The sequence below is a fragment of the Equus asinus genome, chromosome 10 (genome assembly GCF_041296235.1).
Source record: "Equus asinus isolate D_3611 breed Donkey chromosome 10, EquAss-T2T_v2, whole genome shotgun sequence".
Classification (NCBI taxonomy): domain Eukaryota; kingdom Metazoa; phylum Chordata; class Mammalia; order Perissodactyla; family Equidae; genus Equus; species Equus asinus.
Window position 1 is genome coordinate 78267335 of NC_091799.1, and position 22939 is coordinate 78290273.

The 22939-nt window shown below is 45.6% G+C and overlaps 1 protein-coding gene across 3 annotated transcripts in view; it reads right to left on the reverse strand.

The window, feature by feature from the left end:
* Positions 1–2656: 2656 nt before the first annotated feature.
* The window catches only part of EGFLAM (EGF like, fibronectin type III and laminin G domains), a 172765-nt gene continuing 152482 nt past the window's right edge, over positions 2657–22939 (reverse strand). For 2 of the 3 annotated variants that reach the window (XM_014831261.3, XM_044779406.2), the window contains 5 exons: positions 18466–18544; positions 15447–15590; positions 9041–9124; positions 4654–4757; positions 2657–3841 (listed from right to left, as the gene is read on the reverse strand). In XM_014831261.3, coding sequence (XP_014686747.2) covers positions 3687–3841; positions 4654–4757; positions 9041–9124; positions 15447–15590; positions 18466–18544 — 566 coding nt within the window. In that variant the 3' untranslated portion in view covers positions 2657–3686. Of the gene's footprint in view, positions 3842–4653; positions 4758–9040; positions 9125–15446; positions 15591–18465; positions 18545–20603; positions 20770–22939 lie in introns of those variants that run through there. The other variant, XM_070519746.1, reaches the window with a different exon arrangement.

A 22939-nucleotide genomic window follows, 5' to 3' on the forward strand; every position in this document is an offset into this window, starting at 1 on the left:
CTTGCAAGAGGGAGAAGAGGTGGGCGGTGGAGGGAAGATGACAAGGGAAGTCAGAAGGGAAGCACCAATTACTCCGAAACCAGGCAGTTGGTGTATGGACATGCAGGGCCTGTTTGTGTTAGAGTGGACCTGGAGATGAGGACAGGACTGGGTCCAGAAATGTGAAGCAAATAAGAGGGTAGGAGAGCAGGGCAGCCATTCAGACTGGGGCCTGACAGGCCAGGGTCATCAAGCTGCTGTTTCACGGACTTCTGGGCCAGTGTGGGGACAAAGAACACCCCACAGACCAGGAAGGTCTTGAAGAAAGAAATCCTGCAGTTGAGCTTAGAGGAAACATACAGGGTTGTGAAAGTTAGTTTTAATAGTAAAAGCAAGAACATGCCCTTTGTTCACCCCACCCCCAGCCATCCTTTCTTAGAACATATGGGGAGTTCTGGGGAATTTTCTCAGATCCTGATTGTGGGACAAAAACTTTTCAGGAACCCAAGCTTCATGATATCCTTCCTGGGCAGGACAGGGATTGTGTTAAGCTCCGAGCTCCCTGGCCACTCCTCAAACCTCTCTCTGGAGCCAAGAGCCCAGCCAGCTTCTCCAACATGCCTCTCGACAGAGCTACTACTGAAAAGCCATGGCACAGATCCCATTCCCCGGCCAGTCGCTCCTCCTCAGAATAACAACATGGCTGCCAAGTGTCAGGCAACAGGTGGAAGAATGAGGGGGAACAGGGGCACAGCAGATGAGGCTGGAGGAGGGGCAAATGCTGCCCCATCAGGCCTGGATTGGCTCTGCTGGTCCCTGAGAACTTCACAGACCTTGTCCCTACCCCCAAGGGTCCCTGCAGAAGAACTACTGTCAGGGCCCACCTCATCTCTGTGGCGCCACTTCTCTCAACAGCATCTGACTCACGGTGGTGAGTTGATTGCATGAATTGCCCTGATTTTTCACCCTCTCTATATCCATGCCCTTTGCTATGTGACCTAGAAGTTCCTCTCACTATGGAGGTGCAGTCTATTTCTTCATTCCTTGAACGCATTTCTTCATCTCTTGGCAGTTCCAAACCTAGGCTGTACAAGGCCTTATGCCTAGTGCTCTTGCCCTCCTCCATCATCTTGTGAAGGGCCTATCAGGCTAGCGCACTGGTCCCAGGAGGAGGATGAGAGCCACATGGAGCAGACTCCAGTCACCTCACCATCCAAGCCAAGGCCATCCTAAATTAGCCAACCCCTCTACATGTGAACAAATCCAGCTGAGACCAGAAGAATTGCCTCATCAAGCCCAGCCAAGATCGGCAGCACTGCCAAGCTGACCACTTGAGGCGTGGAGGCAATAACTACTTATTGCCGTATGCCACTGAGGTTTTGTGGTTGTTTGTCATGCAGCATTATTATGGCAATAGATAGCAGATACACTTAGAGAGAAAACTGGGGGACCCACAACCCCAGGCTGAGCTCTCTTAGCTCTCCTGCCCATGTGACCCATTAATCTCTCAGCTTCAGGGCAAAGTTTTTATCCTCATATCCACCTCTGCTATGAACTCATCCCACATCTCCTGATTTTTGTCCATGGAGAGGGTGAAAGAGCCTTGCTCGAAGCTTGGAATATACTTCCTCTTACCTGTTGTCCTACCCTGAGCCTCCCCTGTGATCAGCTCCTCTCGGGTTCCCCTACTCTGCTGCCCTGAATCCATCACAGTGTCACCCCTCCCCTTTTAGCCCCTTCTGCATCCCACCTAGAGGAAAGTGGTTCAGAATCCTCATCAGCTTCAACACCCACTCCCAGGCCCCCATCCCTGGGTCATTGCCTTTTTCTCTGGAAAACACTTACATGGAACAATAGTTCATCTACAACACAACTCTTCTGGCTTCAGCTCAGCTGGATATTTTGCTAAAATCACAATAACTTTTTTTTGGCTGGAGGCAATTGATTCAAAATGCACTGTGAAAGCAACTCCATTGTATCTTAGAAGCACTGGCCCTAGCAGTCTCCAAGGAAGAGATGTTGAGGTAAGCGTGGCTGGGAAGGGGTAAAACCCACTTTCTATCACGTGGCTTCCTCTAATATGCACTCACAAGGTGACATACGTAGAGAAGGATGAATTATTATTATTGTTGTTGTCTTTATTGCCATTATTCCCCTAATAGGAAAGATCCTGGTCGTCAAAGGGTCCCAAAGTCAGGAAGCAGAAGGGTGAAGCACAAGGTAAACATCTCTAGTTTATTTATTCATTTTTTAGAATTCTTAATGTGCCTAAAACTGTGCTTTGCACAAAGCTCAAAGTCTTCGCTGAATGAATGCTACACAAACAAGAGTAGAGTCATGCGTGGGACTATTTATAGGCTTTTGCTTGAGTCGGATCATATTTCCCTGCTCTTTGAGGGCAGCGTTCATTGCATCCTTCCCCTAGCAAGCCCTGTCATGGAGCTCTGCCAGTGAGCCAGCTGTCTCCAGGGTCACACACGTGAACAGCAAAGGGGCACAGCTGATGGGTCAGAAGAAAGCAGCCTCCTTTCTCTGGTTGCTGCCCAGCTGCTCAGAGCATGCAGAGGGCACCCCCTAGCATAGCTTTAGAAACACTAATTGCATTAGTGTGTTTTTCTGGACATGGCCTCTGCAAAGATCACTAACACCTCCACAAATGAATGAATGACTAAATGAATGAGTTCTAACTTCTTCATCTCCTTTATTCAAGTTTACTACAGACATTCCCCTCTCTTAAAATAAAAATGACAGTGAACCACCCCAGTAACACATGTGCCTTTTAATCTGCTTATTTTGGAAGCTTCATATTCATCTCCTAGAGCCATCAACATTTACCGAAAAAGAATGGTCAGCTCTCCAAGGTGCTCACCCCAAATTACCTACCCCATTCCACTGATGCCACAGAGGGCCCCAACAAATCTCCTTCGGGAGAAAATTTTTAGGAAGTGTGCAAAGAATTCAGGGTTGTCCACACAAACTTGCAAAAGTACACTGCGTAGACAACCTGCAGCTATAAAAAGATACACATACAAAAGGACAGCTACAAAATCAGGGGGCCCATTTTCTTAGATTTGCATTATAAAAAGTAGGGACTTCTCATTAAAGGTCAGCTTTAGGGGGGCAGGATTATGATTACGATTTCTACGTCTAGTCTCCCCTCATCCTTATTTTCATGAAATTGTCAGAGCACATTGAACCAGCCAGTGAGGAGTGGAAGGGGTTAATCCTAATAATTCCTGGGCCAAGGTGGGAAATCCAAGGTTCGAGGTCACACAGTCATTCCGCTGTCAGTAAGCGTGTCATGAGTCAGGGAAGGAGAGAAATATTTTAATGCTGCCCTTTGTGTCTCTCTTTTTTTCTTTCTTTTTTTATGCACTATGAATCACAACATAGTCATTGAGCTGCAGCAGACAGGCTCTGGAATTTGCATTGATGTGTGATCTCTGGCAGCCACTACACATTCAATGGTCAAAGTCCGATGCTTGCTACACAGAGTATTCCGTTGGGTTTGGCCCACAGAGTGTCAGCAGGAAAGGCCACACGGGACTCCTATCTTGGTTCTAGTTTCTCATCAGGGTGTACTTTCTCCTTGATGAGAGGAAACACACCTGGTCCCTGTGCCTCTGTGTATGGCATCAGGCAGGGTCTTGGGGCCCCTGGGATTCTCAGTATAGAAGGCTCTGTCCCTTGGGCAAGGCCAGCTGGTGTTACTTGGCTCCACAAGTGTTGATGTTTTTCCCATCCACGGCGTCTTCCACGAGGGCAATGTGGTAATCGGTGGACAGGGTGAAATGAGAGATGCAGCCCACGAGGCCTCGCATGTACTGCCTGTTAGTGTGCAGAGCAATTTCCTTCATTCCACCTGCGGGGAAGCAAGAGGGAGATGCGGTGAGCCAAAGGGAAAATGTCTCTTTAGGACTCTTGGATGTCTACTGACCAAGGTGTCCCTTGGCTGACAGGATAAGTGAGGGCTGTGTGTCCCCCAAACTGCTCAGCACATCGCATTTGCCTAAACTATAATTATCCCTGAAGGAAGAGGTTGACTTGGATCGATTTGATACACAACCAGAGGCTATAAATCCTCACCTCATGTATGTGATTTCTGACCCAATCGACCACTTCAAACCACATAGTATCTGGTAAATTTTGAAATGTTGTATAATGTCAACAAAATGTATATGTTGTTAGAGGCAATGCTATCTTAAACCAAAAGGAATACACTGATGTGGAATGCTTTCAATTAAGTTAACTTTTAGATGATAACATATGGATAGAGATATCTTTCTATGTTTATGTGTCTGCACTAGCAGGTTCTAAGCTATTTCCAGAAATAGCACTCATTCTAATTCTGAGGGGGGCCAGAAAGACGGATCCTCCTTCCTCAGAGAGAATTCATGGAGCTATATTTAGCAAGTTCCTGTTCTATAAACAAGAAAAGCATGGTTTTCCTGGTGGATCAGTCCAAAGCACAAAAGCATCTAAGTGCTTCCTGCCCCCTCAACCATGAGTCAGAAGTTCAGCAGATGAAAGAATGGAGTATCTGGAGAGCTTCCTGATTTCCAAGTATTTGACTGCTCCAGTGAAGTGCACAGTTTTGGGGAGCCCCAGAGTGACAAATGGAGGACTAACAAGAAAAAGCACTGCAGAACTTAGATCTGGTCAAAGGTCGCTTACCCACGTACAGGGCTCCATTGATGTTGAGCTGCCTCATCATGCCAGGTGATCTGCCTGTTCTGGCCCCATAGTCATCCACAGTTATCTTTCCTGATTGGCCATCCCTGTAAAAACCCACCACCATTTTAAGCTTCATTCGATTGTTCACTCATTTCAATAAAACCGTATTAAATATCTACTATGCACCAGGTACTATGCTAAATGATGGAGCTGCAAAAATGAAAAAAAAAAAAAAACACAGAAAAGCAAATGCCTGGCCCTCAGGAGCTTATGGTCTACTGAGGCAGACAACCAAACTGCAAATGACAACACCGTGTCACCATGCTATGGTAGGAGAAGGCCAGAGTGCTGTGGAATTACACAGGAGGAGGGGAGAGGGTCAGGGAAAGCTTCTCAGAGGAGATTCTGTCTGAGATGTGTTTTGAACGCTGAGTAGGTCAAGTGAAGAAGGCCAATGCAAACAGGAAGTGGCAATGGCAAAGAGAGAAACGACAAGAGGGTTGGTACAGACTGAGTATAGAGAATTCTGGAGGTGGCAGTAGGGTGATGAAAGATGAAGCCAGAAGCAGATGGTGAAGGGCATAAGGAGCTTAGATAGAATTTATCCTGCAGCTGAGAGGAAACCAGAGAAGAACTTTAAGGGGAGGAGTGGTGGTGACATGGACACAGGGTGAATTTGGATGTTATTCCAGGCACAACGGGAAGCCAATGAAGCAGTTTTTGTAGGTAGAGGGCTACTCTAGGGGAGAACAAAGAATGGCTTAGAAGTTTCTAAAGGACCCACTCAGAGAGCAGTGGAGTGGAGGTCTTCATCTGTGGCAAGGGCTTTGCAATTTTCTAAGATGATTTCCAGAACTATCCAGCCCATGAACCCTCTTCAGAAAAGCACATTTGCTTCTATAGCTACGGGGTGTATTCCAACCCACACCATACTTCTTTTTGAGTTTTTTATTGGTCTTTTAATGTTCCTTTTTTATAGCAAACAGTTCTTGTTTCTTGGGTTAATAACCTCTCTTATCTCTCTGACGATATTAGTGTTTTTTAAATCATTTTTTCATTCATAGTTTCTGTTTCCTCCAAGTTCCTCTGTTGTGTCTGTTTGTTCTGATACCCATCTTTTATGTTGAAGACTTTTTTCAAATGTCTAGTGATCCCTGAAGGCCACTTCATAGTTAAGTGCTGAGCACTAAAAAGCAGACTGGAAGCTCTGTGTCAGGAGAGGTTTTGTTGACTGTGGCTTCACAGTGCCATGATCTGGCTCAATCACTTCCTTGGGGACACCTGAATTTTCTGCTCTCCTTACTGTGGGGTATAGGCATGGCTGCCATGAGTCCGGAATCTCAATGGAGGAAGAACTATGGGGTTTAATAGTCAACATATGAACTTTCACATAGTCCCCAGCCTTAACTTATACAGTATTTATACAATAGTCCAGTATTTAGATATACTTAGTGTCTCCTAGTCCAGAAATCCTTATTTTACATACTCCAGATAATTGACTTTCCGTGGGTAGGGAGAAGGCAGTGTGCCAGCTGTATGAAGTAGAGAAGGAGCTTGGGTTCTAATTCCTCAAGTAAATTTTTTAAACTAATTTTCCTGCTTTTAGGCCCTTGTTCACCTTCCAGAGGTTTCTGGCTCTACCTCTTTTGGGGGTGGGGGGTACAATGATATAAATCTGGTTGCCCAGGCCTAACTTCTTGATAGCAACTCTTCTAGAAACTCGCTTTGGAAGTATTTCTCCTGTTCTGTCCTCACCCTCAAGAGCACACACTGCCTCCCAATTTTGGATGAGCTTTTTTTAGAATCTCACACCTGAATGCTGTGATGGCCAATGCCCCCAATAGCTTGCCTTGTCTGCCCTGCTTTTTTCCCCATTACTCTAAAAGATTCCATTTTTCACCACTTTTATTTCTTCAATTCTAAGAATTTTCCATTTTTTATATCTCTGAAATGAGGATATAACTTATAATCAATGGCATCTGAGATGTGAAAAGAACGTGATATCACTTTCTAACGTAGTAAGTAGTGTGCTTCTTCATTGTTCTTTACTTATTGTCTATGGCCTCCCATTAGAATACAAGACCATCAAGTCAAGGATGTTGGTGTTATTCAATGATGTATCTCATGTGTCTGGAATAGTATATAGCTCATAGTAGCAGATGAATGAACAAGAAAATTTGTGGACCTTCAACATCCTCATCTGAAATGGGAATAAACTATGTCCATTTTCCAAGGCTATTGTGGAGATCAGAGACCATGCATGCAAAGCTCAGATCACGGTACCTGACACATACCTGCTCTATAAAGAGTGGTAGAGGAGTGTGTTATTATTGTTATCAATGTCATCATCATTCTCATCCGCAAAATGAAGATTATAGAACTTAAGTTGCTGTGCATATTAACCGAGATAAAGTATGTGAAGTTCCTGGCATCCTTAAGAGGCTTAATAGATGAGGATTTGCTTTCTCTTTTCTGCTAGGATTAATGCCTGCAAGACCATGATTACTCACAGCAAGGCAGTATACAAAGTAGGGCTCCCCTTGGAGATTTCCTGCTTCATTGATTCCCCTATCTCTGACCTTGGAGCCTGCTGGAGAGAATTAAGGTATCCATCGAACCCTTCTTGCTGTAGTTGATATCCATGGCCTTGACTCAGTTCCTGCATAGATCTGATGAACCATCCCTTTTAGGCCTATCTGCTTCTCTGAAACACAATTCACAATATCTGCTTGAATCCTCCCGACTATCCAGTTCCTGGTTTCAGTTCCTTCTGTTCAGCCCCCACCGCAACCTAGAACCACTAGGAGAGATATCAGTGACGACAACAGTAAGAGCCAAGTCTGCTAAACCATTTTTATGGTGCCAACCTTGATGATCTGACATCTGAAGTTCTTCAGCTGGAACATTCCCTGTCTTTTCCCTCCAAAACATCTGAAATCCTAGCTGGGGTGGGCTGCTAGGTAATTTCCCAAGGGGTGGGAAAGAGCTTTGATCTAGAAGTCTAATCTTGGCTTTGCCCACAAACTGTTGTATACTCTTGAGAAAGTCACTTAACATCTGTTTCCTTAGATGTCTAGGAAGTGCTTAGAATCCCCACCAATGTGTATCTCATGCACATAATCAAACCACAGCAATTTTGAGGGTTTAAAAATCATTCCACAATGTCTGAGTGTTCTAGCAAGCTTCTCTATTCAAGAAAATTGAGAACAGGTGTTCTCTGATGTTCGCAGATGGGAGTTATAAGGATCAAGTGTGGTCAAGCATTTCATATTCCTTTGGATCTTTCAGAGAGAGCCCTTTATAGATGAGTAAGACAGAGAAATGAAGAACTTAGAAGCCACATAGCCTGGGGTATCTTGGAGTTGGGTTGAACTATGAACAGTTTAACTTATATTCTAGATTATATTTGAGATCAAGCCTATAAATATTCACTATGGGAAGACCTTTCTTTTTTCAACAAATCAGAGTTGAGGCTTCATCAAAATCAATGTCTGCCTCAAGAGCTTTCTGGGCCACTTGGGCAGCTGATGGGCAGAGATCTGCCTCCGTATCCTCACACATCCTTTTGGTTATCAAAGGCAGACACAGTGGACAGGAAGGAGGGGTCCAGAAAAGCTACTCCTACCACAGCCTATATATGAGCTGAGTAGGAAGCTGACCATGGTAGCCCCAAGCCTCACTCATGTCCTCACCCACTGACTTCCTGAGAAAGGGCTATGGTAAATTCACAGGGAATCTGAACCAAAGATTCTGTTCAGCTCATCTCCTGGCACCTTCATCTAACATGGCAGGATTGACATTTCTTTATATAACTAAGTTTGACCCTGCTATTTGGTTTCTCAAAATATATTGCTAGAAATATGGACATAGGTGGTAAACCTGTAATTTTAAGGAAATGATTCACCCAAAGTTAATTCGAAGTGAAGGTAGTGACTTCTGTGAGAGGGGAGATATGTAATTGGGGCAGGGTACACACAGCTTCTAAGGTTCAGGTAATGTAATGTTAAAATAAAAAAAAGGTGGGCAGTTGCCTATATAAAGAGATTTGAAGCACTCCTCAAAGTCCATGCACCCCGAAATCATATCTCACTAGAGAGATCTAGATCTCACTAGAAAGCGAAGCCCTCTTCTAGCTTAGCCATCAAAAAGTTCTTTCTCCAGAAGGTCATTGTTGAATGAAGATTTGGGAGTTCAGCCTCTCTGGCGTGTCAGTGTTAGTGAAGGGCACAGGTGGGAGTTGGTAGCAAAATGCCCTGGATGACCCGGATCAGGAGTACTGGGAGCCAGGCAAGGCTGGGAAACAGGACAGTGGGACTAAAGGGAATTGAAGAGCATGTCCCACCTCTTCTGAGCTCTGGCTGTCTCACACTGTGTGGCAGGTACTCACCTAACAGCCTTGACTCGGTGCCACCGACCATCGTTGAAGGAGCCATTCACCATGATGGATGCCATGCCACTGCCCAGGTTATAGCTAAAGGTGTCGGAGAAGGACAAGGCAGAGAACAGAGTAAAGCACTGAAGCACAGGGAGACAGTCATTCACAAATGCTGCTCATTGCAAAAGTTCTTGGAAACTCAAAATATAGATTCCTTAACTCAAAACAAAACAATGTTATAAAACATTAGTTTTCCAGGCCAGGCTGTGAAAGATTTTTTTTTTCACTTGTGGTAAAATATACGTAACATAAAATTTACTATCTTAATTACCTTTAAGCATACAGTTCAGTAGTATTAAGTGCATTCATACTGTGTGCAAACAATCTCCAGAGCTCTTTTTATCTGGCAAAAATGAAACTCCGTACCCCTTAAACAACTCTCCATTCCCCCCACCCCCAGCCCTGGCGACCACCGTTCTACTTTCTGTCTCTGTGAATGTGAGTACTTTCTAGTTACCTCAGATAAGTAGTATCACACAGTGTGTGTCTCTTTGTGACTGGCTTATTTCAGTTAGCCTAGTGGCCTCAAGGATGACTATCTTCAGGCACCATGTTCAGAAGCATCAGTACTATGGCATCAGGAAGAAGGGCTTTATCACGTGTAATGTGTTGTACTAGGTTGAATAGTGTCCCCCCAAAATTCATGTCCACCCAGAACCCCAGAATGTGGCTTTATTTGGAAATAGAGTCTTTGCAGATGTAATTAGTTAAGATGAAGTCATACTGGATCAAGGCAGCCCTAAATCCAGTATGACTGGTGTCCTTACAAAAAGAGGAAGTGTGGACACAGACACAGAGCCACGCAGGGAAGAATGCCACATGACGATGGAGGCAGAGATCGGAGGGATGCCTCCACGAGCCAAGGAACACCAAGGATTGCCAGTGACCGCCAGAACCTAGGAGGGAGGCGTAGAAGAGATTCTCCCCCAGAGGCCCCAGAAGGAACCCATCCTGCCAACATCTGCAGGATGTTGGACTCCCAGCCTCCAGAACTGTGAGAGACTAAATTTCTATTGTTTTAGGCCACCCAATTTGTGTTATTTTGTTATGGCAGCCCCTGGAAATTTAATACATGTGTTTTCATTTCTTAAAAGACAAAACAAAACAGAACACTGCAGAGTAGGCTGAGCTCCAAAGAGATTAGAGGAATTTGCCTAAAATCCCAAAGCTAATGTACAGAACCTGAGCTTGGCATCTTATCGCTCCCACCAACCCCCTGCCTGCCGCCATTTTACTCTGATACCAGGTCCACTCAGTAGCTTTCTATTTTCTATTTCAGTTTCCAAATAGCCTGATACCCTAAGGGTATCAGAAGACATGCACATGTGTTTACCAGAGAGAAATATCCCTCTTGGTCCAGTCTTCATTCAATTATTCTAATTTAATTGAATTCAACAAATATTTAGTGAGTGACTACTCTAGGTCAGGCACTGGGCCAACAGCCTAGACCTCCCCTTCATAATGTAATAAAGCCGATGTAATCCTGCTTTTGAAGGAAAAAGTGCTCCACCCAGGACAACTCACTCCTTGTCTTGTGAGAGGACATGTCTCTCCTTTACCTCGTTGGCCAAGAAACAGGAATATCGAGGGGAAACCTGGATTAGCTAGCTCCTGCATGCGTTCAGTTTGAGAAAACAGCAAGAGGAGAAAGCGCTTGGCTTTCCCCAGGGAAAGCACTATGGGTCCTTTCTTTAATAATGGAGGCTCAAAGAAGTCACACAGCCCATCGACATTTAACCAAAAATAGAACTTGGGTGACTCGACAAGCCATGAAACAAAGCTGTCACTCTGACCCTCAAAAATCCACTGTTTCCTAATGAATTTTCCCCCATCAAGTGTCTCCTTGTATGAAGCAGCCTGGAGGTGGAATTTTCAGATTTCATTATTTAGTGGCCAAATGCTTGTGGAAGAAATGAATGAATCTGAAGCAGGGCTGCGAGCGGGTTGGCAGAAAGTTAGCTGAATTACTATGTGTGGCTTTTGTGAGAGGCAGCACGGGGTGACAGAAAGAGCATGGACACTTGGATTAGACTAACCTGCCTTGATTTCCAGTCTTGCCAATTACTAGCTTGGACAATTTGCTTCATCTCTCTGAACCTAAGTTTCCTCATCTGTGAAACGGGGGTAATAATACCTTTCCTAAAGGATCATAGGGAATATTAAGTAGGATAACATATGTAAAGAGCACAGTACATAGTAGGAATCAAACAAATAATCCCACCATCTTAAATATGTGCAGTACTTCACGCAGTTCAGATACAGGGTTGACAATATATCCTGAGGAACCAGTAGTAAGGAGAAAGTTGCCACCAAGAGTTAAATTTGTCAACCCACTCCAGGAAGAGTAGTCATGTGTGAGAGAAAACCAACAGGCTGTAAATATGTAACCAAAAAGGTCAGGAACACCCAGATCTCAGAATCAAGGTGACCTGGGTGTAATCACAGGGACGCCAGACTGGAACATGATTGCGATCCAGTGAATGGAAACCTTTTAAGTTGTGTTTGGACAAATGAAGGGCTTTCCTCTTCTCTTCTCCAGCCTAATAACACTTCTGTCCATGCAAAGAGTCCAAATGTGTTCAAGGGAGTCAACAGTGGATCTAGCAGACAGGAATCCAGCCATCACTGCTGGTGTGGGGAGCAACTCTGTTCGCATCTCCATAACCTCACTTTCCAACTCCCACCCAACTCTCTCTGATTTCAGACCTTCCAAATAACTTCCTGTTTCCCCTGACACCCTGATACTTCATCCTGGAGTATCTTTTTCTTTTATATAATAATACATGACCAAGAATACTGGTTACCTTCATTGCGAGAGGGCATGAGGGAGCCTTTTAGGGTGTGGGAAATGTTCTATGTCTTGTTCTGGGTGCTTATTACACAGGTATTTACACGTTTAAACATCTCTCAAGCTCTACACCTAAGATTTGTGCACTTTATGTAAATTATGCCCCAATTAAAAAAATAAACAAAAACATAGGAATGAATGAATGAGTGAATGACCAAATGAATGCATGTCTGGTTTCTCTCTCAATGTCTTGTGAATCTGGTCAGCATGAATTGGGTACCCAATCCAAGTTCACCTACTCATCTTAGCGTGCACAAAAGGCTACAAGGCTGAGCACCAAGGTGGGCCACCAGGAAATGCCATCAGGAGAGGCCTTTTGGAAGCCACTAGGCTGCCTCCAGTGGTGACACCACTTCATCAAGCCTTCTGTAAACTGTAGCACAGGGAACTGTGCTAATGTCAGATCTCTCCCTTCTCTGTTGCGTGAAAATGTTATCCAGGTCACATGGAAAATTAGTGGGTAAGATCATCAGTTGAATGATTTTTACAAACCTGCTCACTGGGTTTTATGCCCCACATATAATCATAAAACAAAATGAGACAAAACAAAAGACCATACTCTTGGCTGAGCACTTTGATTCCCTTTCTTCTACTCAATCTTGCACCAAAACCATAAACAATTTTTAGTTCGAGTTCCATTGCTCTTCCCTATTCTCTGGCAGAAGGGCTTTGAGCACTTCATTAGCAAAACGACCAGCATTTAGGTGAAGGAAGAAAGTCAAGAAAGTTGAGAAAGTATTTTATTATCTTCAGTTTCCTATTATTTGTTTTGGACCTGGTTCAAACACCGAAACTTCAAAAATGGTTCAGCCACCCAACAGACCAGCCCACTCTCTAGGTTCCACTGATGTAAGCTGCCTGAGGGCAGGGCCTATGTCTTATTAAAAATAATAACTTAGTTAAATTTTATGATGCAGTATTGTGCTAACATCCTTACATATGTTATCGATGTAAGGCAGGGGGCTTTAGAACATAGAAAACACTTGAACAAGGATAATAATTTTCATAATCATCATCACTGATAACTAGATACGCCAGGCCTTGCATTAAGCACTTTATGTGAATTAACTCATACAATCCTCAAAACTAGTCCTTTCCTTTTGTGGAGAGGTCGGGTGACTTGTAGGAGATCACACGGCCATGGGAATTCACATGTCTGACCCGGAAGCCCATGCTTTTGACCACTTCCGGCCCTGTTTCCCAGTGCGTGGTTCCTGATTGTTTTCACTCCCATTCTGGCACCCTATCAGACCTTCTCCATCAGCATCTCTGGGGGTGGCCCAGCAATTTACCTCTGAAGCAAGCTTCCCCGCTGACTCTGTAGGCTGACATTTTCAAACCACTGGCCTACGCTCCAATTTCTCTCTATGCCCAGCCTCCTGCAGCGCTTCCATATATCTGTGTTGGGTGAATGGATGTGGGGCAACTGCCCAGAGGAAGGAAGCACAGAGGAGCGGCAACACTGCAGCTCCAGGCCTGGGACGGGCACAGATGTCTGCCTGGTGAGGGCTACACAGTGTATCCTTTACACAGAACACAAACAGAACTCCAGGCTAAAAAGAAAAACCTGGGGCCAATTTTCAGAAACCTGAGAAAGAAACGGTAACATAAGAAATATGTCCAGGATGGAGTGGAGTTGTTAGAAGGGCATCCAGAGGGTGTGGGAGGATGGGGAGTGTTTGGGGGGGCTGGCCAGGCCAGGCGTGGGAGCCGGTGGGAGCAGAAGGGCGGCCCTGAGCAGATCGAGTTTCCCTGTCCGGCAGGGGCTGGTGGTGAATAGATTTTAGCTGGCTGTTTAGGGGGGAAGTTGGGTCTTCCACCCACGGCTGAGCTACTGTTTCAGTTCCCTTTTCTGGGCACAATCAAGTACTTGAGGCCTTGGCGAGGTTAACCACAGGAAAACCACAAGAAAATGGCTTTGCGGCAGCCAGCTTGAAACTGGGGTGTGAAGAGCTCTGCGTTTGACCTCGGGGCCGGGGGGGAAAGGGGTGGAGAGGATGAGAGCTGCTCTCAGGGCCAGCATCCAGCTTTCAACCACATAGGTCTCTCAAAAATCCCCCAGCAACGAGAGGACCGCATCCCTCAACATGCTCTGCTATTCAGGGGCAAGTGTGATGTTGGATAAGTGACGTTTCCTCTCAAAATGCCTTTTATTCAAAGTGAATAGACTTACATTACCCTGCTCTGGCTGTCAGTAATCCCGGTGCATGACCCACGGAAGCCCCAGAATTAAGTCTTTATCTCCTGCATAGTTCAGTGATCTCGCCCATGTCTACTCCACTTTCCATTAATCCCACATCATTGAGTGAACACTTTTGCTAGTCACCAGAGGAGGGACTGAAGAAGGAAAAGCCAGAGAAATTCCTGCCCCCACAGGGCAGATGGTCTAGAGACCGAGTAAGGTTTTCAAACCTCAGCATCAGAATCACCTGGAGAAACGGTTAAAACAAGATGTCTGGGCCCACCCCTCATTCCTCTGGCTCAGTAGGTCAGGGATGGGGCCTGAGAATTTGCATTTCTAACAAGTTCCCAGGTACGCTGATGCTGCTGGTCCAGGGACCACACTTTGAGAACCACCGATCTAGATGAGCTATTTCTAACCTCGTTGAGGATGTGTCATCACAATCTCTAGAGGAGCTTTTTCATATTACACAAGCCAGTCCCTGTCCTGTGGGAACCTCCCTCCCATCCATTCTGGTGCGGAGAAGTTGTCCAGGTAATCCTTTAGTTACTTCATAGCAACTCACGGGACAAATCTGAGAACAGTCTAAATTCACGTAAAAGAGGTAAGAACTTCCAGGACTGCCTTATCAGTATCACCCAAGAAGCATTTACAAAAATCCAAATGTCATGCTGATCAACTGAGACATGAATCTTCTTTTGTTCTTCTTTGCAGTGGGAGATTGGAAAGCAGGCATTCACCTTCCCAAGGCTGCACAGCTAACAGGCAGCAGAGTCAGAAGTCAAAGCCAGGAGATTAGATCTTTAGATCTGCCTGAGCTGGTGAGCACTGAGCTGAGTACTCACGTCCGTGCTTGGCAGCATCCAAGTCCTCTTTCTACTACTTCCTAATTTGCAAGTGGGGAGTACATGACAGTAAAACCCTACAACATAGGTCACAAAACTGTTCTATAAAGGGCCAGATAATAAATATTTTAGGCTTGGCCATACAGCCCCTGTTGAATCTACTCAAGTGTGCCACGGCAGCATGAAAGCAGACATGGACAACACATCAATGAATGAGGATGGCAGTATTCCAATGAAACTTCACCTACAAAAATGGGTGGTGGGCCAGATTTGGCCCTCAGGCTGTAGTCTGCTGATTGCTGCTCTAGAAGATGGATGTTGGAAAGACAAGGAGGCCCAAATAAATCTGGAGCATCAGGCAACAGTCAGTTCCAGTAGACTGTGTCCTGGCTCACTTCTTTTGCATCACTCTCATTTGGCATGATCTGCACTGTCTGAGAAAAATCACAAGGTCATGCTGAAGGCAGCTGGCAACGGGGTTACCTGAACACCAGGGCTCCATCCCGAAGGCCCAAGGAAATGAAGTCACTGTTGGGTCTCATGGGGCTGTCTCCCCTCCACATCAACAGGCCGTCTTTAGCAGTTGTCTTAAACCTCATGAATGCATTTGATCTTGATCCTGACACCCTGGAGAAATACACAAACAATTGCACCAAATCAACCAGTCTCCACAAACATCCATTTCTGAGTAATCTCAGTTTTGTCTGCCAGCCCTGAGAAGCCAGGTCTAAGGATAATCTGGCATTTCTGACACTTATTACCAGATTAGAAATGCCATCACCACCACATGTCTAAAAGTTTGGACTATTCATTCTGCAGCAGCCCTCAAGTGTGGTGACACCCCACAAGAGAGCACTTGCTGAGGCAGATTAGCCAGACTCTGGCTAATGCCATGGTTCCAGGCTGTACCCCCAGTGCACACCTCAGTTTCCCCTCTTTCCTGTCCTACCACTCCAGGGTCCTGGAGAAAGTATTCCTCACTCCCCCAGAGAAAGTAAGTTTCTTAACTGCCAAGAAGTTCGAGTTGGCAGCTGCTGTGGGCTATGATCATGGTTGCGGTTGGCCAGCTCTAGCAGTGACCATCCTTGAGGGGAAAGGAGGAGTGACTGGACAGTGGGCAGAGTGTCAGCCAAGGAAGGTGGCTTGATGGGATAACGGTCTTGAGAGGTGTTGGGACAGAGGCAGGGTGGAGAGGAACAGGAAGCTGAGAGGAAAGGAGGGGTGCTCACACAGGTCAGGTCCCAGCCCTACAGCCATGGCTGGGAATAGGACCACATACGTATGTGTTCTTATCAATTCTTGAGAATAGGCTAATTCAGAAATCCAGTCTCATGAAAGTGACCAGTGTTTCATCTGATCTGACGTAGACGGAACAGCAAGCATGAGGTTCTTAGATAAAAGGTGAGAATAGAGTAAACATAATTTAATACTGCTACTAATATGGCACTACTGGAAAAGTCTCTTTCCATTCTTGTAGAGTGCATTCAGGAGAGGGGGACTTTCTTCCCGGCTTCTCAGAGCCTGGTCTGGACAGGAAAAGACCAAAGTTGCCTTCCTTACGCAGGGCTCAGAGTGGCGAGGGAGGAGCAGAGTCCATGATGGTGACCTCTCCACCAGGCCAGGTATAGATCAGTCCGGCCGTGGCCCATTCCCTAGAGACCTGTTTTCCCCACTCTTTTGTTCCAGGTTCCTTCCTTCTACCACGTGCCTTGGATACATTGATTGGTATAAGCCAAACTTGACGGTTTCATTTCTCTTGCAGGGACTGGTTTAGGGGTGGGCATGTGATCCACTATTGTCCAATCAGATAGAGGAAATCCATCAGGAGGATTCTAAGAAAGAATCCTTTCCTTTTAAAAGAGTCACATGAGGAAAAGAAAGTTTTTTCACTTCCACTGGCTTATTGACTGCCCTGATTTATAGCCATTTTATGAGGGTCTTATGGGCAGCTGTCTTATAACCATGAAGGGAGTGGCCTCTGGAGAATATGCTGAGGATAACAAGGCGGAAAGATGGAAGAGACTTGGGTCTTTGACAACACAGCTGATTCTCTGAATGAATCGACCCAGGAGCCAGTCTTAGTCTGGACTGCTTATTATATGAAATAACAAATACCCTTCATGTTTAAGCCATTCTGAGCTGAGTTTGCTGTTACTTGCAGCCAAAGGTATCTAACTGAAACAGACCCTGAACTTGACTCTCACTTGCAGCTTCACACATACGCATATGTACACGCACGTACACACATGCACACGAGTGCCATCCAAGTTGCTCTAGTTTGGGGCCCCACACCTCCTACTCTCACCAAACTCCTCTGTTCCCCTAAACCAGCCAGTGCCTCTCACTAAGCACCAGGGGACTGAAGACTTGGGCCTCTGACACTGTCCCTGCTTTCTAGGGACTGAAAAACGTTCTATCTTTGGGGACAAAGGGCTGAAGAAGGAGAAGACTCTCTTGGCTGGGAATCTCTTTTGCCTAAGGTCCCAAGCCAAGACAACCTAGATAAATACAACATGGGATTAGAGAAATGGAGCAAGGTCTGTCTGGGGTGCATTCAGAGTTACCAGGAACATCCAATGCTCCAAGAAAACGTCTCTCACCCACTTCTGTTCTTTGAAAAGCCACCCAAATCCACCCTAAGAACTGAGAGCCTTTAGCTAATCTGTTAAGATACCGTCAATCTGAAGAGGAAGGAAAATTCTAGAATGACTATGCTGGCTGTGGGGTGGGGATTGCACATTACAAACTACAAAGAACTAGGGAAGGGAGAATAAAGAGAGAAGGGGCATATTGAAAGTGCCAAAGGTGAGCTTCACCAGGGTTGATGATTTTGGCTAAGGCCAGCCTTTCCCTTGTCATGTAAACCGGGAGCTTGGACTCCAACGCAGGGCTGGAGCTTCTGCCACCAGGGATTAAAAGCCATGGCTGTGACTTGGGAATCTCCTTGTGCCATGCTCTTGCTATGGAGCCCCTCAGTGAACTGGTCAGAGCCTGAAGAAGATAGTGGACCTTTGTTGATGAAGATGCAAAGTAGGACATGGACCTGGAGCTGTTTGTCTGGAACACCAGAACCCTTCTGCTGCTGGCTCCGGGCAGAGCTGCAGACTCTGACCACAGAACAGCGTGAAGCTAACAGCCCTGCCTGGGACTCACACTCATAACCCTGGCTTTGGAAGCATCAAGCTCTCGCTGCTTCTCAAGGCCTGAATATTGGAAACCCTGGGGCTGGGCACGCTCCTCTCTCCAGGCCCTTTGACCAGAAGGGCTTGGGTTGTTTGTAATAGAGTTATTTGAAGGCCTGCATTTTTCAAGTTTTGTTTGTTTTTTGTTTTGTTCTAGTTTCTATGTTTATTTTGTGTGGTTTTTTTCCCCCTGAGGCCATAGCTAAACTGTCTTCTTTGAGAATTATCTTCTGGCTTGTAAGATAAGGAAAAGCCCCAGGAAAGATATTGAGAACTCTACTCCCATAGATCTAAGGAAGGTGCCTGTTGAAATTTATTACCTCTTGAGGATATCTGGATTGTCATATATCAGGTAACTGCGGCCGATAAACTGTGGAATCTCGATGGCTTCTGTGATGGCTGAGACAGAACAGAAAATGGAAGTTAAGTGATATGTGAGTCTCTTGACCCTTGCACTCAACCACATGGCAGGAAAATACAAAGAAAGCCAGCTCCTGGAGACAGGACATTTAACAACTTGTCAGCCCCTTCCTCTTGGCTGCACACGCACTCGTCCAGGTTCAGAGCTGCCTGGCCTGATGGCCTGAAGTTGGCATCTCCCTGGTGTCCCCTCCCTGAGGAATAGCCATCACTGTTATTGGCCTCAGCACCACTGAGAAGGCCTTGCAATATGCGGAAACATGAACTGTGCCCAATTATTCTTGGAAGCCAAAGAGCAGGTCTTGGCCCATCTGGGGAGCAGCTGGGGATAACCCCAGATGCTCTCCAAGGGAGGCAGAGAAAACAATCCCCAACAAAGCCCACCGGGATTTCTTTATTCAAAGCCAATCTTCCCCAGGACCCCCCCGCCAACCGTGACCTCAAGAGACTGGGGAAGTAGGAGACGAAGCTTTGACTTTTGTTTTTTACAAATCACCTTTCAGTGTTATACTTCACAAAATCTCCACCACAACCTCATGAAACAGCAGGAAGTATAGGGAAGGGAAGGGTTGGTTACTCCCATTTTACGGAAGAGGAAAATGCACAGAAATCTTCAAGGACTTGCCCAAGATCATATAGCTAAGACAGCAACAGACCATGAACCAGATTGATTCTCCTTAATTCTGGCCCTCAGCCCACTTTTTACTTTCCAATATTTTAGAAAGGTGTCTTCTCCTTCCCAATTTCTCATCATTTTTTTTCCTGTGGAATCACCCTTTTTCACACAATTAGCAAAAGACTAGGTTAAGTAGCTGCGTTTGGCATCACAAATTAGGGATAATTTAGGGAATTTCTACTAAACAGATAACAGCAATCTCTCTCTCCTCCTAGAAAGACACAGAAATGGCAGTTTAAAGAAATTAAGGTAGACTGAATTTCATTGTAAAAGAAATGTGCAAAATGAGAGTAAATAAGCCAGCTTATAAAATGAGTTCTAGTTTCACAAAAACATGTGGTTGCTGCAAAGACAGTGAACTAAGGACTCTACACCCAGGAGAGAAAATGTGTAATTATTGGACCCTATGAACAACAGGAGAGTTTAAACTGAACTTCTAAACATTAAAAAAAGAGAGAAAGAGAGAAAGAGAAAGATAACAGCAAACCCCAAAAACCAAAAGACACTGGGCTCCCAAGTATAAGTTCCTATGTTGTCAGGTCACCCACGGCATGTTCCTAAAATCTTCTCATAAAAAAGAAAAAGAAAAATGAAAGGAAAGAAGAAAACAAGAAAAGCAAAGGAAGAAAAAGAAAATTTTAAAAGATCATTAAAGTGGGTGGGAAGAAGAGGGGATGAAGAGGAGGGAAAGTCAAGAGAAGAAACGAGTAGGATGCGAAAGGGCAAGAGCTGAGTAGAAAGACAAGTGGGAAGAGAGGAAAAGAAACACTACGGAAGAGAAGGAAGAGAAGGCATGAACGGAAAGGAGAGCCAGGTGGACAGGCAGCGCTGAGCAGGGAAAGGAGAGGGGGAAGGAAGAGGCAAGGCAGGGAGAGAATGGACCCAGGGGACTAGAAATAGAAACAAGAGGGTGAGAATGGAGGACGAGAAGAGAAAGAAGAGTGCAAAATGCAGGAGGTAAAAGGGAGCTCTCAGCTGGGATGGCAGGCCCCAAATTTCAGGGTACTAGTGCTGAGAAGGGAGAAGGAGGAAATATCCCACCAGAAGGAGGAGTTCTTCCCGGAGCTAAACATAACCAAGGCGCCCCTGCTGGGTTTGGCTCATGCCCAGGGAGAGAGGGCAGGGCCCTTTGCTGCTGTTATTGGCCATGGACATGGGCCTGAGGCCAATAGCCGTGGTTCCCCTGGACTCCTTGAAACAGTCAGAAGGTGCTTGTCACACGTCAGCTCTGCACATGGAGCCTCAAAGGGGTCTGTGTGAGCCCCGTCCAGCTGCCTGCTAAGCCCAGGAGCTCAGGTGCTTCCCGAGGTCAAGCTGGGAGACAGGTGTGTTCTCAGGGCTGGCACTTTTGGAGGAAGGATTCCCACCACCCTGGTAGGTATGTGCGAGTCCCACATCACTTGCCCCGGGTTACCCTCTACATATGGTTGGCCCACCTGACCAGAGCCTGCCATGGCACAAGCCCAGAGCAATTTCACAGTCTCCTAGGACTCATAGTACTTACTATTGAGGCAGTAGTTCCCACACTCTGCCAGGTGACAGCATGAAACAGAAAAGGGAAAGTCAGAATTTGATAGTCACTATAAAATCCCAATGACTTTGGTTGCAGATCAGTGGAAACCAGCCTTGGTTCCCTCATAAAGCCCTGGAGAGGGCCCAGCACGTCTTCTTAGGGAAGATGAACATGAATCCCAACAGAAGCCACTGGAAATCTTTTCTCAGCAAGATTAGCACCAAGCCACCCAACTCGCCTCCCCAGACTTGGCTTAATGGTGGGGCTGGGGGTGGTGGTGGACCAAGAAGATGTGTATAGTAAGTTGTCTGACACTTCTGAGGCTCCTGTGACCTTGAACTGACAACCATCATTTATTTTAAACCTGGAGAAATAGTTCCTTGCTAAACAGTCACTTACCTTGTCAATGATTATTATTTTTCTTGGCTCTAGGCTGCCTGCGAAAAGGGAATGATAAGCCAGCCAGCTGCCTCTTTTCTCTCTCTAGTGGAAAATATCACCCGAATTCCCACCCCTCCCCTCTTTGCAAGACTCCAGAGCCCTGGTTATTTTGTGACTAACAAAGGGCAGGGGAACCCTCCAGCAACGGCACCATTGAATACAAAAATGGTAAAACTATACTCACTGTAGTCAATATACGTGGATAAACATTAATTCCATCCTAAAACATCAGAGCTGGAAGTGACAATCTAGCCCTTTCGGGTTTGTTTAAATATGAACATGATTATATTTTAACCTAACACTTCATACCTAATTTTTTCTGCATTGTCTTTTCTCTATGATGAAGGCTTTACTGATGCATTAGTTAAAACGTGGTTTTGTCATTCTCTCGCATTTATACCTAAAAGGTTGTGCCATCTGGTGACACAAAAAACACCCCGAATGAATAGCAGCCTGTAAGCCAGCAGCCCAGCAGCCCAGGCAAAGCAAATTTTCCACTTGAGGGACTCAAAATTCCCAATAGACTATAAAGAGTCGAAGAAAGTAAGGCTTTTTCATTCAGTCACAGGACATTAGTGGAGGAAGGACCTGGGGGTGTTGTAACCTAGCCTTCCCAACAGCCGGGGCTCCTCTCAACCACACGCTGATGCGAGCCCATAAAGCCCCAGGAAACACTTCGCAGGAAGGGCAGGTCACTCACTCACAGGGCAGCCCCCTCCCTGGTTGGACAGCTCCACTTGGTACAGAATTCTTGGTTACGTGAAGCTGACTCCAACCATAGAGTAAACAAACAAACGAAGCATCTTTTTCTACACTACTCGGCTTCAACTATCTAAAGACCCACATCTAGGCTGAACGCCCCTCCCCCAATTTTCTATTGTTTAATGATACACTATCCTAAGAAAAGAAATTCCCTGTGGTAAGCATAGCTTATACATTTTATTAATTTGTGTTTTTATATACTGAGTTTTCTTAAAGTATGGCTTGTATTCACGTAAGTTCTTTTTTAATACACTGGAACCAAAAAAATTCACCCCAATCAGACCCAGCGATATGACGTGAATCTACTAAATACAAAGTAAAATGTCCTAACTGTTGTGTATGTGGTAGATCAGAGTCAATCAGGCAAGATTCCACCTTTTGAGACTGCATTGCTGATGAACGTGTGACCGAAGCCCAGGCCTTGCCTCAGTAGCTCTGTCACAGTGAGTGCCTGAGGAGCAGCGCACCTGCTACAGAGAAACAGCCCCACCTAGCGGCCTTCAGGGTCCTGCACGGTGTGAGTCCACACTGTTAGAAACGCAAGGGAGGGAAGGGAGGACCAGGGCTGAGTTCTTCCCTGAATAGTGGCCTGTCTGCTATTGGCTGGGAGAACCCCAGGAGAAAGCATGTGTATTCTGGACCCTTGCCTTGGACACTCAGAGCCTAGCAAAGGCTCTGAGAAGTCTCGCAGAAGAGAGAGCTGTTTCAATGTGCTTACCCAGCCTCCTCCAAACTTATCTGACCACAGAACCTCCTCACTCTTCGTGTATGTGAATGTCTCTGTGTCTGTCTCTATATGTGTGTGCAAAACAGCCAATAACATTCCTTAGAATTTCACTTTTTACATGCTCTTGTTAAACTCTGCTTTAACTTCTCAGTAACTTATTTAGATACAAAAGTTCTGAGGGACTGGGACACAAGATGGATAAATCTGAATGAAAGTAGAAAGAAAGAGGAAAGAAATCTCTAAGGATGGGGAGTA